The sequence below is a fragment of the Pituophis catenifer genome, unplaced genomic scaffold (assembly GCF_029215685.1).
Source record: "Pituophis catenifer annectens isolate HBS135680 unplaced genomic scaffold, rPitCat1.0.hap2 SCAF_1, whole genome shotgun sequence".
Taxonomy (NCBI): domain Eukaryota; kingdom Metazoa; phylum Chordata; class Lepidosauria; order Squamata; family Colubridae; genus Pituophis; species Pituophis catenifer.
The window spans coordinates 78,766,965-78,784,741 of NW_027256881.1; the positions used below are offsets into that span (position 1 = coordinate 78,766,965).

General features: G+C 35.7%; 1 protein-coding gene across 1 annotated transcript in view; it reads right to left on the bottom strand.

Moving 5' to 3' along the window:
- The window catches only part of ARID1B (AT-rich interaction domain 1B), a 449,938-nt gene that overhangs the window by 90,457 nt on the left and 341,704 nt on the right, over positions 1 to 17,777 (bottom strand). The window contains exon 7 of the mRNA XM_070932635.1: positions 11,692 to 11,781. Coding sequence (XP_070788736.1) covers positions 11,692 to 11,781 — 90 coding nt within the window. The remainder of the gene's footprint in view (positions 1 to 11,691; positions 11,782 to 17,777) is intronic.

A 17,777-nucleotide genomic window follows, 5' to 3' on the forward strand; every position in this document is an offset into this window, starting at 1 on the left:
TTTTGAAGTGTACTGGGCCCAAGACAGAGCTTTGGGGTGCCCCACTGCATGCTTCCCTTCATGAAATTCAAGAAATAATGTCTTCTTTCTGTTTCCAATTATGATTGCTTCTCTAATTATTTATAATTAGAAATAGAAGAGAATACATCTTTCCAAATTGGCAACTTTCTCCATTTAGAGCCTACTCCAAAGACATATGACATTTCATTATACACATGATAATACCTAGCTGAACTATGTGCTGACTGTTGTGATGTCAATGCCCATGTTTCAGATTTTTAGGTTGTATCAGCTTTATTAAAGTGCTGTCTACTTGGTCTAGGTACATTGTCATGACCAACAAGACAAACTGAAATATTATTTCTAGAAAACCAAAAGGCCAAGAAATCAGTTTGAGTATCTTCCAACTTCCTAGCAACTATGCTAGAGAAGGATGAATGGATGCTTCTTTGCTAGGATTTCCCTAAACTACAAAGAATAGTGAATCTACAAATAAAGGTAATTGAAAACAGTCAATCAAAACTAAAATACATAGTAAACTGCTTAATAATTTGCCAAAGAGTTGTGCAGAATTGTTTGGAAAATTGAAGTGGCTTATAAATTGAACAAACAAGCAAACAAATAAACAATGCATATGGAATAGAAAGAATGGAGTCTGGTTCCCTCCTAAACCAAAGCTCATTCTGAGTAAAGAAATTTTTGCTGACTTTTGACAGTCATGAATTTGACTGTACTTCTCTGTTTCCTCAGTGCCTGCTAGCTAAGATGGCTGAGAGATTCTTGGCTCCTCTAAATAATCATTAACTGTGCCACATTTGTTTCTGCCTATCAAGAAAGACAGTAAGTTGAGTGAGAGAGATATTTATTCTGAATTCAAAATGAAGATAGATTAATGGACAAGACAGGTTCAAAGCAATTGAATTAGCAGGCTGCTGGCAGTAATTTGAATGCACAACTAATCTTGGGAACCAGAGAGTAAAAGCAAAATGCAAGGGTTCATCATGAAGACAGAAAAGGGTAAGAATTCAAGGAAGGAAGAAGAAAGGAAGGAATGTAAAAGTTTCTGGAGGAGAGGAAGAATATGTTAAATGATAAAATCTAGCTATGTCACAAACAGATTTAAATAAATATCAGCTCTGAGTATCCTTTGAACATACTGAGAAACCCAGGGGAGAAAAATCATGTGAAAAATGAGGGCTTCCACTTGCATTGCCAATGAACTCAGTTGGGAGTGTGTGATAAGAATTCTGAATAGTAATTTTGAAGTGGCTGACAAGAAAAAGGAAAAATAACATTTTGTGTTCCATGAATAATTATTAAATCTACCTAGGCAGCATTGAAATGTATACAAAAGGGGTCATTTCCTAGAGTAACAGCTTGGAACTCTCCCTCTCCACCCCACCCCAAAAAAGCTAATCTTGCACTGAGAAAAGCATAGGATCTACTACACTCTGGAATGTAGTTGTCCTTAGAATGCAAAAAAAGTGCTAAGACATTTCAGTGTGAGGGACATCACCTAAGAATCTTCAAATATGTCCATTGTTAATAGGAACAATGAAGATGAAGTCATCAAATTTAAGGAAATGAGCAAAGTATCGAAAGAAGCCATGTTTTTTGGAACATATAAGACAGTTATCTGCCTTATGCCAACTCAGATCACCTTAGAATTATTTACATTAACTAACAACAGCTCTTCAGAATTTTTGCCAGAGATTTTTCCCAAACTCTACTTTAGAAAAGATTGGGAAACCTTTGAAAACAAATTGTGCGCTATAATATTAAGTGACAGTTTCACATTGGCACTTTCTGAAATAATTATCCTGAGTACAAAAGGCTCAACAAGACCAACAGACTGATAAGAAACACACACACACACATTTTTCAACAGAGAATGATTCTAATTTGTTTCTCATTAAAGTCTGGGGCTGAGGCTATTTAATAAAAATATAAGAAATTTTCAATTGAGATGACTTATTGTATCGATATGATTATTTAGTTCAAACTTGTCTTCTTCTTCCAAGCAGTTGATGAAAATGCTGCCTTTTATCTTTGCATACACTCTGTCCATTCATTTCTTTCTGCATATAAGCTTTTTTTTTTTTTTTGGCTATACATTTAGCAACTAAATCAACTGGATTTCCAGATGAAGTTGGTTGAGGACTTGAGGCTAACATCTATCAGGTGCTGAAACTGGCACTGAGATTCTCCAAGAATAAAGTTAGTTTGGTACTCTGACATCTCTTTTAAAAATGGCAGCAGCAAAAGAAAACTTTTGTCCTTGACAAACATTGGGTATAACCAGGGGTGGGTTCTACTTACCTTTACTACCGGTTTGCAATGGGGCCGCACGTGCGAGCGAGCAAAGGGCGGAGCCTCCCACCGGTTTTATACCGGTCCTATAGAACTGGTGCGAACTGGGGGCACCCCACCACTGGCATGGCGACACCCTAAACAAGTGAATTAATTCCCAATACCACATGTCTCTAAATCCTTGAGAGGTTAAGAACCAAAATTAAAATGGAAGTTACTACCAGAATACAACTGCTTTACAATGTTGATCACAATGACTGCCCTCATCTCCCTTAATTTTGTGAGTGAAGCATTTGTTCTACTGTTCTCCAAATTTTCTAATTTACTACATGTGAGCTTGTCCTTGAGAGTTATTTAAGCTTTATAAAGAATTTCAAATAAATTCTCCCATACCCTATAAAACCCCATTACTAGAGGTACTTTGTATAGTCTGAGAACAGTTGTAGAGAAAATATCATATTTATATAGATTGTCTTTCTGATTTATCAATCTACTTAAAAACCCTCTTTGCTTCTCGGAGGAAAATGTCTGATTAAAAAACAGGGCCTTTTTCCTAGTTGCCCCAAAGCTGCTGAATTAATAATCTTTAGAAACTACAATTGATCCACTCCATTGACTGCTACATGATCACTGCACAAATGATTATACGCATCTAGCATTTGGGTAACATCTATATAGTGGAAATTGCTTCTGTCTCATAGCGGATTAGTGGTAAGCAAAGATTCATTGCATACATTTGCATATAATTACTTTGCTCCTTTCCCTGTTCAAATAAACCAGAAAAAGAAACCAGCAAAGTGCATTTTGCATAGTGTCAGCAAATTGGGAACCTTGCTGGAGACCTTTCAAACAAACCAGATTTAAAAGCAAAGTTTAAAATGTTACTGTACTTCTGCTTTGGATTTAAAAAAAAAAAAAAAAAACCCTGAAAGAACATAAAACCAGAAAGTAACTGTATAAAAATACAAAATAACAGTGTGAATAGGTTTTTATTATGCAGCAGATCAGTTGTAAATCCTCTTCAGAAGAAAAATGGGATAGAATATCCTTTTATGATCAAAAACAGCCCTACTAGAAAGTGCTTTTTGAATTGCAGTTTGATTAGGATTTTTATTCCTTTGCATCTGACTTAGAGATGGCAAACAGATGTTAGGAAAAAGAGACTTTTTATCAAATGTCAGTGCTAAATGATGATGGAGTCTGAGTGGGGAATGTAAGGGGAAAAATTCCTTAAATTGTACACATGACTTCCATATGGAGAAATTTATTAATGTTGCATTAAATGAAAATAAATGGATGATGAAGTGACAGGATATAGCTATTAGAAGAATATGAAAAGGAGTAAGTAAATCAAGAACATGAAGCAACAGAAATTCATTTTGTTATTGTGCATCCAAAAAATAAAAACCCAACCATAAAATGCCAGAGTGCATCCTTTCTGTTTTTGCTTCCTCCTGGATAACAATCTCCACTCCACTGAAATTTACTACATTGAAGCTCTTAATAAATACCATGTCTTTGAAGATCTAAAATTAAATAAGAGCTTGATTTTGAGATAATGCTTACATGCAGGTGTGTCAAAGGTTTCCTTTGGCAACACCTGGATTCTATAAGGTTCCAATTTGTTACCCACTGCGATTCTTTGCAATCCGCTTTTTTTTCCTTTTCAAACATGCTTATGGACCCCTTTCCTTCCTGCCCTTCCCCCATGCAAAAACCATGGGGGGAAAAAGCAAGATGAAACACTAACGCTAACATAGAGCATATAAATGAGGGGAAGGAAAAAAGAAAGAAAGACCCCAAAGGAAGAAGAATGTAAAACGGGCTCTTGGCAAAGGATGGTGAATGTGAGTTTTTGTCAGAAACTGTCATGATGGGTATCTTCGGTGCAGATCTGTCAGGCACAGAATGGTGCCATGAAACTGCCTCCAGCTATGGAATACATTTTCCAGCGTATCACAGCATCTGAAATGGCATCAGATCTCCTTGCATTCCATGTCCAAACAAAGGGAGGGGGGGAAGTTCTCAGTAGTCCTATTTTAGTGTATCTCAAGGACTAATTAAATCCTCATTACTTTCTTCTAATTATTCCAGAGCTTTGGGATTTTCTGAGGAAATCTCTGATGATGCATCAGATGAAAAGGGTTAAATAACCTGTGTTGATTTTGAAACTCCAGACCTTTAGCGTATCATCAACATTATCATGAATATTTAACTATGTACTGCTGTGAAAATTATAAAGAGAAAACAATTAAAAGTTTTTTTAATTAATCCTGACCCATATATATTTTCCTTAATAAATAAAGGCTTATAAAGCACCCTCTTCATGAAAATGTATGCCAGAGTAACAGCATGAGACCATTTAATGTTTGCATTAGAGTCTGTATTTTTAGCTGTTCCCTATGTACTATTTTAATCCAAGCATGATGAAACAGGGCATACTTATTTCAAACCAAGAAGAGCACCAAGGGTGCCAAACAAATGGGTTTTGCGGGAGTTCTCTAACAATATAGGGATATAGTTAATCACTTTTCATTAATCCTTTAATAAAACATCAGTTTTATATTTTATTCGTATTGAGAAATTACCTCTTTTAACCTGTACAAAAAATTGAAAGAATATTTAACTATTTTATGTTCTGGTAATATCTAGAATCCAAAACAAAAGATTCATAATTAAGCCCTAATTTGTGTCCTTGCATATGTCTGGGGTGTGTGTGTGTGTGTGTGTGTGTGTGTGTGTGTGTGTGTGTGTGTTTTCCCTTTTTTTATTTAGTTTATTGTTTAAAATTATATCTGCTTTAATTCCAATGGATTATGAGCATAGTACAAAATCAAAAAAATCCATAAAACAGATAAAACTTAACTCCACATAGACAACCCAGATTAAAACAATATAGAAACAACAAAGATAAAACAAAATAGCAAAACCCTTTGCTCCCAAACAACCAAATAAAAATACATTATCCCCAAGCCTAGGGGAGGGAGCACTGTCCTTATCTCTAGGCTGCTATTCCGGAGGGTGGGTGTTGTGACAAATAAGGCATACTTACTTGGTCCCACAAAATGATGTTTAATAGAAGAAAGGAACATGAAGCACATCCACCACTCTGCCATAATGTACTAGGTGGGGAAAAATACAGGACTTTATAGGTAATAACCAGCATCTTGAATTACACTTAGAAGCCAATTGGTAACCAATGCAGCTCACACAGCAATGGTAACATATGGGCAGACAGGTGCCTATTACTTGTGCCACTGCATTTTGAACCAGATGTAGCTTCTTCTTATATTAAGTGAATTGGTTCTTCTGAATGGGTTGCTGTTTGACATAAACCAGCCCAAAACATTGCAAATCATGGTCATGTGATCATGGGATATTAAAATTAGTCATAAATGTGAGCCAGTTGTCCAAAATGCAATCACTGCAGGGGAAGCACCACTTTGAGGACAGAACATAAGTAGCTTTTTAAAAAGTTAAATGATCAGGTTGTAAATCAAGGAATACTTATTATGTTATTTTAAACACGTATTTCATGACACTGTCATTATGACTTTTAAATTATATATACTAACTTTAATATAGATATAAGAAAATATGATTTTTTCCAATTCTCCTGTGGTTCAAGTCACAAGTCACTCCCCCCCAATTTTCTCTCTCTACAAATATTTTGAAGTAACCTTTAAACTCTGAGCTAGCAATAGAGCAATTAGCAATTCATTTTACTCTCCTTTCTTGCTTTGCCCTCCCTTTTGTGTTTAAGGCTGATATATCCTCTATTTCTGCTGAGGTCTAATGATGATTCCTATTGGGGGAAACCAGACTCATTTTTAATGGACCACAGCTCCTCAGCTTCAGCAGGGTGACAGCCTGAGAAGGTGTAAATGGGAGAAAAGACACATGTGTTTTTGCTGTGCTGTATCTAACTTCCTCTAAATTCTATCAGGGATAGAGAATAGCAGCTATCTTAGAACTGCAGGCTTCGGGTGGCCCAGCTGGGCCTTCAATCTTAAAAAGCAAAGAAAGCTTTTGTGGTCCATCAGAGGACTGGCCTGAGCTCGAAGACTAAGCCAAGAATTGCCTAAGTTGCAGAATGAGTGAAATCAGGCTGGTAGGCAGAAACAGGATGCAGGGAAGCATGGCAGAAACTCACCCCCCACCCTCACTGTACTAATTAGGATAAACATCAGATGTCAGCAAAGAGCTACAGTCTTTGCAAAAAGTCTTTGCAAAAACCTAATGTCTGCCCACATTTTTGCTACTCTCATTTGATAGCCCCAAGACCGATCTACTTTGATAATGCTGCTCGATCTTTGCTTCCCAGAGATGAATTTCTATAAACATTGCAATGGTGATGAACAGCAAAGGAAATTTTGAAGTAACCGGTCTAATCAAATTTCTTACTGATGAAGTGCAGGGAGCATCTGTATCACACACACATACACATATAAACAGTACAATATTTGTGGCGATGCACTCTGTTAGAATGTGATACATAGTTATTTTTAAGTTTAGAAACACGAACTATTCAACTGAAAATAACAACATAAAATTAGATTCCTTGGGTTAAAAATAATTGTGATTTAACTGTTTGCTAATGTTTCTGATTTATCTTCTATTTATTTTCAAGGTTTATAGGACTTCCTAGATCAAATGACGTAATTCTGAATGGTGTACAGCATAAAAACAATAAATAAAAAGGGAACATACCATTATATACCAATAAACACAATACATAAATACAAAATATAATATGGTGATTAGTACATGACAGAACAATCAAAGGGGACTTTTATTCAATTGATCCCTAATGTCTGTGTCAGAGTCGGGTCTTAATGGCTTTCTTAAAAGTGAGAAGATTTGGGGTTAGTCATATATTGGCTACGCCAAGAATGCTGACAATCTTACAGCAGCAAAGCAAATCCCATAAACTGCTCAACTAACAGTGTACTGCAGAGCACTGATATTTTAAATAAATGCATTAGTGCTCTTTTATTCATTCTTTCAATATGGAAAGAAAATATGGCACTTTTGCTAGAAGGAACACAAACACTGCCAGAAATTGGAGGGTCCTTTAGTATTTTCAGTTGGAAATGTTTGGATCAGTAAGTGAAGTGTTTAAACAACTGCCACAGATGCCTGCAGTTTAGGTATTTTCAACAGGAAAGATTTTCTACTTGAGTTTTATCAGTGAATGATAAACACCTTTCCTTTGAATACCATACTGGTACTTTCCCTCCATCTTCTAAGTTCAGTAGAAAATGGTTCAAGCAAGTTTTCCATTTCAAAGAGGTCTCTAATCAATGGTAGGGCACAAAAGGGAGCCCAGACATGTTTATGTGCGCAATGCTCAGAACAAACAAAAGCTTTGGAGAAATGCGTTGGCAAAATCAATGTAACTTCACTGGTTACAAATGTTGTTTTTGTGGCATGAAACAAATGGGCATTTTAAACAAGTTAGGTCACAAAAGATCAGTCATAGCATGGAAAGGGATTCAATAAATATTCTGAATAAAAAAGCCAGCTCTCTTGAAGATAAACATCAGGATAATGCATTGGAAACAAAATCGCAGTAAACTTGTGCCAGAAGAGCAATTTGAAGATTAAGGTTTAAATTTTCAAAGTGCAGGTTATGATAAATTATTCATAAAAACAGCATTTCTGTTTGGCCCTGCAACTCAAGAGTTGGATGCTATTCTCTGCTGCAGTTCATCAGGCTGTCAGTCAGTGAAGATGTTGATGTTCAATCAATAATTTCAGCTGGAAGCATTCCCCAAAATAGAGAAAAGCACAGTGTGAGGGATCATGGAGCACAGGACATACCACTCTGTGCAAATCTCCACCATTCCATCCCTGCATTAAGACTTATATAGTTCTCTGCCCTAGTTTAAGGGCACAAACATGGGCTCAAAACTGTTTGGTTCTCTCCAGTGAATCATGAGGATGGCAAAGACTTCATTCATATACAATGAAACAATACAACATCATGGACACACACACCAGATCAATTGCATTTTCAGCTATCAGAGTAATGTCATCCGAATAGCAGAGGTTTATTGATGGGTTGGTTTTTTCTGCCTTAAAACCATGCTTATCTTCTTCCAACTCAGCTTTCCTCAATATATATTCCGCATATAACTTGCATAAATAAACAACCTTGTGTCACTCGTTTGCCAACCTGGAACCATTTTGGTTCATCGTGTTCTTCTGGATTACGGTTTCCTGACCTGTGTATATTTTTGCACAAGGGCAATGAGATATTTTGGGATTCTGATTTTCCTAAGTACAGCTTGACATGATTGACATAATCAACAGTCCCTCTGTAATCAATGAAGCACATATTGATTTTTTTTTTTGCATTCTTTGGCTTCCTCAATTATTTGGTGGGCATCAGAAATAATGTAATCATATTACTTGGCCTATGGAGATTCTCAGTCATCCAGGTCATAGTTGTCCCAAAGGTGCTTTTTCAGCAGGCAAATGGACTTTGTTTTTTTGACAAAAAACAAAGACGTTTATGAAGATGTTTTGCTTCTCTCATCCAAAAAGCTTCTTGGAAGGCTGTTAGGAATGAGTCTGTGTTGTCTGCATCTCAAATTGAGGTGTAAATAGTTCCTGTTATCTGCAATTTTTCTGGAAATCCCTTCATACTCCCATACCATTCAAATGGGACTATGAACGGATTTCCAGAAAAACTGCAGACTATAGGAACCATTTGCACCTCAGTTTAAGGATTATTCAAAGATATTTTACAATAGTTTGCACACTCAGTTACATCTTCTTTCTTTGATATTGGTATGTGTAAACAACTAGACCCACATGTGCAGACTTCAAGCTAACTATCTTATTAGGTTCTGCCTAAAATAAAGGAATCTTCCCAGTCTGGCAGCCTATTCCTGGGAACAATTAGATAGACAGAAAGGAACTTGGGAGGGAGTCAGACCTAGCCTTTTTTGTGGTTGCGCAGTGACTCCAGGCTAGTCTGTGCTTGATCCCCCTTCCATCACAGGTTGGTTGCTTCCCAACAAATATGTATGCTGACTTTTTCCAATCTGTCAGTCACTGTTTTATTTTTCTGATTTGCTGGTATAGTTGGTTAAAAAAAATTGCAGGTTCTTCTTTGGTTGCTTTCTGCAGATATTCCATAAATATCTGTAGCCTTTCAACTTGGCATTGATGAAAGTGCTGACCTAATTTCACCTTGTAATACTAGAGGTACTTGTCAAGAATATCTGCTGAATTGTTTTCAATACTAATGTATCTACTATATAGAATTTCACTATTATCCTTCCATCTTTGTTTTTCTTAGAATCAATCACTCCTATCCATTAACATCCTTTAGAATACCAATTCAAAGTTGGAACTTCCTTCTGAATTTGGAGATTTTTGGGGAATGATAAAGAATCATTCTGCTTCTTATTTCAAATTCTTTATTAACTTCCTGAGATCTTTGTCATTCTTGGCTTTGGCTTCTATTCTCTTTCATGGTTTGTTCTAACATTCTGTTTGCCATTTTCTGTTTCTTGATTTTTGTCAGTCTCCTTTCTCATTCATTCATAACATCATCCTAAAATTCATTTCACAGTTCCTCTGGCTGTGTGTCAATAAGGTTCAGGACTTCAAAGCAAATATGAAGGAGGCGGGGAATGCTGAGGGTCCCATCCCCGAGTGAGATACACCTGGTGGGACCCAGAAGGGCCTTGTCCGTGATTCTTTTTATTAGTTTTTTGTTTTAAATGAGGTTTTATATTCTGCCTTGAGTCACTATGGGGGAATAGACAGCAATAATAATTAATTAATTAATTAATTAACTGATGTTTATTGGAAACATCAATGGTGGATGTATGTTCAAGATGATATCATGGAAACTGGTTGACCTTCTTTTTTAGCTTAATTTAGAACTTGCACATCAAAAAAAATCAATTCATTATCTCTTTTACAGTCAGCCCTGTCACAGTTCTTTCACCTCCTCCTATCAATAATGTAGCCAATTTGACTTCTGTATACTCCTTCTGGTGTTATTCATATACAGTATATAATATTCATTTTTGTTGTTGTAAAACTGTGCTGGCAATGACAAAAGAAATCATTAGATTGGCAGAAACTGTTGTTCTTCTTTATTTCTACTTCCTAGATAATACAGTTAAACTACATGTTCTTTCTGAATGTTTCCAACTTTGGCATTCCAATCTCTAATCACAAGCATCACATCTTCCTTCCATTTTCTGCTGATTTGAAATTGAACTCGATCATAAAACTCATAAGCCTCCTTTTCATTTGCATCAGTAGTTGAAGCATACACTTGTCCATGAAATCTAATCAATATTATTTGATCACTGATTGCAATGTAGCCAAGTATTGTTCTCGCTGTACTCTTTTTAACTATAAAAGCAACACTGTCCCTTCTTTGTTTTTCAAGACTTGAGTAGTAAACAATGCAATCTTCTGATTGAAAATATCCAATCCTCAAGACTCTAAAAGAGTCTCAGCTCTTCCCCGGTAGCATCTTGAGTGTTATCTGACATGAGCAGCACTGCATTGTCAGTGATTTGATATTTCCTATCGATATGATTTTCTTGGTAAAATAAAGTAGTGGTTTACCTCTGCCTTCACCCACACACTGCCTTTGCTTCTGTCACTAAAGTGATCTTTTGCTTCTAGCATCTTCCTATATTGCTGCTGTCCAATATAGGTACCTGCTTGCTCTGCCTGGGCTTCTTGGATAACCCTGAGTAACCCTGTTGAGATTCTGTATTTTTGTCATACACTTGCAGGTTTCATCACTCATCCTTCCCACACACTCCACTCCACAATGAGACAGTACAGCAAGACCATGATAATTTACTATGGTATTAAAAACCCTTATTCAGAAAAGATTATCCCTGGTATATTTGAAATTTGACAAAGTACAATGCTGGCATTTTTTGAGAAGAGAAAAGCAAGAATTTTCATTTCCAGCCTGTTAGCTCCATTCCTACTTTTTAAAAGAAAATATATTTAATGATCTATGTTCAAAATCATAACAATACTTCCATACTTTGAAAACTATGGGAACTCTTGTATGAAAATGAGCTAACATTTTTATCCCATAGAGACTATATTCTAAATCAGATTATTTATAAATAATGTTTCCTATAATCCAGATTTTAAAGTGCCATAAACTATTTACCAAGATCTTCTGATACAGAATGTTTTTAGAACATTAAGGTCTTTTTAAAAACCTTATAGATAATCTTTTTTAATTTACTCTTCCCTTGAGAAATTGTTCTTGCTGAGAAAAGTTTACATAGAATTTCCTGGTTCTAATAGGCAGATCAACAATTTTTGCTCTTCTCATCTTTATTTTGTTATGCTCCACAGTTATTATTTTTCAACACAAACCTCGATCCTGTGGCATTGGGGATTGGCTCAAGGCAGGATGGGAGCTAGATTCTGATTGGGTACCAGGAGTCTGTGATGGCATCTGGCTACCTGCAACATACATGGAGACAAAAAATAAATGACTTGTTCCTAACAATGCAAAAGAGGTAATAAAAATCATACAGGTATTCTAAAAAGTGGTACACGCGACTGTGCTAGATACAGTGAAAAATATGGTACTGTATCTATTTCAAATAGACATTTTTCTTTTATATAATCCATGGAAACATGCATAACATATTTAATCAAAAAGCATCCTGAAATGCTTTATTTTGTACCGAATCTGTTTTCAAATTTATTGACATAATTCAATTTATAGCTCTTGAAATATATATTTTAGGAAAGAATTTACAAAATCCAAGGCGGCTGAACAGTGGGATTCATCCTATTAGCTTGCACTGGCTTACAGCCAGGAAAACATGGACAGCTGCCAACCTTAGAACCAAAGATAAATTCTATCTATACTGTTTGAGGAAAGAAAATCCACTGAATCAATGGATTTAATGCTGGTGCCAAGATATAACACAGTAATAAACCAATACATATCTACAGCCTGTGGTGTGCACTTTGTTATCCAAATAAGAGCTTAGTTCATAATTTACATCTGGTAAAAAAAACAAAACTAGCATGCAAATTGGAATAGGACGGAATCCAAGTCAGTGTTTAACCAAAGGGAACATGACTTCATAAATAGCAACACAAGCAGATTTACATCTTGACCTGAATATCTGCATAGCTGTGGGCAAAGTGCAGACAGAAAGCTTGGTTCAGCATCGTTGTATCTATGAGGCGATTTGGGTTTGCCTTCTTTTCTCCTCTTTTGTTTCCCCCTCTTACAATAGTCACCTAGGGAGGGATGGAGAATCCAGATCAGGGTTTTGTTTTTATATTTTTGCTGTACTGTTTTCCTACTGAAAATCACTCCTGAACTGCTTTGTTCCTGTGGGTTGGCTCCTACCACCAATGTAATGGACCCTTTTGCTGGGATGAAGCCTGCATCTACCTATAGCTCCTTGCTTGACTTCAAAATCTGTTCTGGAAAACTCTGGGAATTCTCTGAAAGTAGGTTTAGGGATCATGTGGAGGTAGGGGGTTGGAAAGTAATACCTTGCCAATTAGAAGACTGCTATATTATTGATGCTTCCTAGAACAGTGAAGAATTATTTAACACAATAAGGAAAACAGCTCACCCAACTGTACTGCCCCGCAGATGTGATCAGAATATGACTTGTTACATAATTATTAACAAAGCCAGCCAAAAACTGCTGGCAAGAGAAGTGACTGCTTTAATAAGATATTCCAAAGCAACTATACTGTACTACCCCACTGTACATATTGTTAATATGTCTTTAAATTGATATGCAGGTTTCAAAAATACAAATACCGTTTGTTTCAAGTGGCTGATAATAATCAAAATCAAAGCAAGCATGAAGAGAAAATTTAATCACATCCGCCACTGCTAGATCCTAAAGAAAATCCCTCTAGTAAAGGTCCTATTTCTATTAAAAGGCAATCACTTGCCAGTCATCCCAAATACATTTGCAGTCAGGGCCCACAGCAAAGGAGAACATTTATTTATTTATTATTGATTTTAAATCCTATATTTCACTTTATACAGCAAGGTGATTTATAGCAACCAAAAATATAAATGATAGACATACAAGTAAAAATAATACAATTACAATCAAGGTAAAATAAAAACCAGCACCATTAAAATAAAAATAAATCCAACTAACAAATGTTTGGTGAAAAAAAGGAGTCCTTATTTCCCTAAATTTTGAGAGCCGGGGCACAAGAGAAATCCCTTTCCTATATAGGCAGCAGAGGGATTTTTAAACGATCTTTTCTAATGACCTAAATCATGACTGAGCAACCTTTTAGCTTGCCTGGGCCAAACTGAGTGAAGAGGAATTGTCTTGGACCTCATATAAATATGTATAATATAGTTAATATACATAAATAGCAAACTTCCTTTATTTTCCAAATTTCTTATTATTTTGTGGGACCAGTTGCAAAAGATTTTGCAGAGGTTTCTGCAAGCTAACTTTTTCCTTTCAGTAAATCTATTTGATATGATTCTGAGAATTTCTTTTCCAGGTTGTGAAGAGGAAGTATGGGCTTAACAGCAGGCCATCTATATTAATGTTACAACACATTTAAATGATTCAATAAACAGGCATTGTAATCTGGACAGTTCATGTTAAGAAGCAGCTTAGATGCAAATTTATTGTGTCACAGTCTGATTATCAATTCACTATGGAATATATTCCTTTAAAAATAGAAGTATTGATTTGAAAACTGAGGTTCTTAGGAATGTAACAAATATTTCAATATAACACCTCCTGATGGTGACCAAACAACTAGGTTTTTGCAGGTTTATTTTAACATGAAAATATATTTCTCTGAAGAGTGAAAGCCTGCTGGTTCTGTAAAATGCTGAGAAAGACTTGAATCTAAATACCATACCACCAGTAATATAACATTTTGCTCTTAACATTCTGAATTCTATGTTTCTTCTTGAACTCTTTTTAGTGTTTCTTATTTTGGCTGAATTACTGACCTCTAGAAGCCAAATGACACAAGGGTATGAGATGTAATTTCACTTAATTGAAACTAAGAAATTTCTGTATTTATTGAGAGTTTTCCTGTATAAAGGTAGTCTTCATTTAGCGACCACAATTTGAATTAGCAACTCGATCATTAAATGAAACAGTCACTAAGTGAAACCATGGATGTGCTTATGATCTTACTTCAGCTTTCTTTTGCTTTACAACACTGTGAAGGTTGTAAATATGAAGATTAATTGTAAAGTTATTTTTTATTACTGTCGTAACTGTGAATGGTAGCTAAACAAGATGGCCAAATAATATAATCTGTATTATATATTTTGTTCGATTTGGGTAAATGGAGTTTTAGGAAATCTTTCTGGGATACTAGGAATGAACAAACTAGTAACATCTCATTATACACATCTGTATATAGTCTAAACAGCTATTAAAATAATACTGTAGTAGCATGGGAAAATACTGTTATCTCATCACAGGCTACATTAGTTAGGCAAATATAAATAAAATAAAAATACCATTTAACGGACCTTTGTAAAGTGGACTTCAGATACATTGAAAACATTTTTTTATTTATCTGTTAAATAATATTTACCTCATTTATGTAAATACCCCAATAAATTGATGCAAAAGACATAATTTGAATTTAATAGATACTCCATCAGCCTGAGTGCTACATTAAATCAAGATATGAGGTTTTTTGGAAACTAGTGTCAAACTCTTGGCAGCCCACAACAGAAAGCAATATTCTCCCTGGCTTTGTTAAAACAAGAATAGATTCAAGTTACAGAAATCTCAGCAACTGGGTAATTTTCACTTTCACAACCTGATATATTCCTTAGCTACTTAAGACAGATTTTTCCAATCTTTTCCTAAGGGCTTCTATATGAACTGAGAGGAGATTATTTTCTTAACCGTTAAGAGTACAATGTTCAGCGGACCAGGGAAGGGAACCCTCTCAGGCTGTGAAACTATCATTACACCATGACTGTGAACAACATAGTTCAAATGGCAGATAAAGCTAATCACTCAAAACATTTTCAAAGACAAGTCATAAAGTCAATTGCAATATTTTCCTATCTTTCCCCTCCATAAGCAAAGAATACTAAATATTTCTTTCTGCAAATCTCATGTGAAGTTTCTCCTAGCCCAAAACATGATAATCAGATGTTCTCAATTGATATTGTGAGATCGGGACCAAAGATAAATAGTTGCAAGGGCCTTTTTCCATACGTTGCATGATGCATCATTTACAAAAAAAATTAATTTAATTTAAATTAATTTATTCAATTTATATGCCGCCTTTCTCCGAAGACGCAGGGCAGCTTACAATGCATTTTTAAAAAAAACATTATAAAAACATTTAAAAATTAAAACTTTAAAACCCATTCACACCATTCATGGCCGGATCTCACACGATCGCAACAGCGAGATCAACGGCCCCAGGCCTGCCGGAATAGCCAGGTCTTCACCGCTTTTCGGAAGGCCAATAGGGTGGGGGTGGTCCGGACCTCAGGAGGTAACTGGTTCCAGAGAGCTGGGGCAGCCGCAGAGAAGGCCCTCCCTGCGGGCCCGCCAGCCAACATTGTTTAGCTGACAGGACCAGGAGGAGACCAACTCTGTGGGATCTTACCGGTCGCTGGGAGCTATGTGGTAGAAGGCGGTCTCAAAGATAACCTGGCCCTGAGCCATGTAGGGCTTTAAAGGTAATAACCAACACCTTGAATTGTGCCCGGAGACCAATAGGGAGCCAGTGCAGCTCGTGGAGAATTGGTGTAATGTGGGTGTATCTAGGCACACCCACGATAGCTCGCGCGGCTACATTCTGAGCCAATTGTAGTCTCCAAACACTTTTCAAGGGTAGCCCCATAAAATAACAATCAACCAATTGTTTACACAATTGAATTTCAAGGAGAGTTGTTAGAACGATATAGAAGAAGAGATCTATAACTAGAAAATTGCTGAAAAGTATTTTTGACAATTATTGGCAATTTGGACAGAAACTATTCGATCCAAAAACCTTAGTGAACAAGATGTGTCAAGAATTCTGATGAATTATATAGCCCAAAACTATGAGATAGTTTTGAATATATTATAGATGAATGGGATAAGTCACTTGTTGGTCTTTAAGGTATCAATCAATCAGATTTACAAAGCTACCTCTTTGGAACCTACCCGAGTTTTACTGAAAATAGGTACGGCAAAAGTATTCAATTACTTTTTTAAAATTGAGCTATGTGCTTACAATATATACAAGCTAGAATGTATAAAGGTACTTCAGATTTATGTTGGAAATGCAGAAAACATGAAGGGCCATTGTTTTTATATATGACAACTGCTGCACAATTATTATATGCACAAAAATGGAAAGACTCTGAAATACCCACAAAGGAGGAATCGGCTGGTAAAGAAGTCAGCAGAGAAGGCAATATTGACGTGTTTTATTAGAGAAAGGACAATAACTACATTTATTAGTGACGCAAAAATCCTTCATGGACTATTCTGCTGTAACAAGAAAAAATGAACTTGTGATTTATAGGTTTGATGATTAGAAATGGTAGATTATGGAAAGAAGGGAATTATGTTTTGCACTAAATAGGCCTCATTCCTGAGTAGGACTGCCATTTAAGCAACTGCAATCAAGTAGATGCTTGCTTACACTGTTACAGGCCAGATGAAGAGAAGATCAAAAAACTGGTATTTTGCAACAGGATGAGAATTTGATAAAGCAAATAAGAGATAAAGGTCAAATGCATATAAAAAGGTTGTATAATGTATTAGTGGAAATAGATTCAGAAACAGAGCTAGTTAAGGATTGTATGATAAAATGGGCACAGAATATAGGTGAACCAATAATGATGGAAACATGGGAAAAGATATGGGTTAGAAATGTAAGATTTATACAAGCTCAAAATTTAAGAGAGAACTTTTATAAAATGTTTTATAGATGGCATTTAGACCCAAAAAAACTAGCCTGTATGTATCCAAATTTACAACCTAAGTGCTGGCGATGTGAGTGTGAAGATGCTAAATATTTTCATATATGGTGGACATGTAAAAAAATTAAGGCTTTTTGGATAAAAATATGGTGGATTATTCAAAATATTTTAAGGAAAAAAATTAAATTTACACCACAGTTCTTTCTGCTGGGAATAGTTACGGATTGTACTGTAATAGAGATGAAATTGGTTTTGAATTTAATAACAGCTGCCAGGTTACTGGTGGCACAGTACTGGAAGAAGGAAGATCCACCCACCATTGAGGAATGGACACTAAAAGTTGTCCAATGGCAAAAATTTCATCATATCTTAAAGACCATTCAAATGAAAGATACATATCGGAATGGAGAAGATGGATTGACTATATACAAAAGAAGTATCCGAATAAGAAGATTCATATAGCTTATGAATGAAATATTTTTAAGTAGTTTATGTTTATAGTTTTTTGAATTATAAGGAGTTAAAGATCTAGGGAAAATATGAA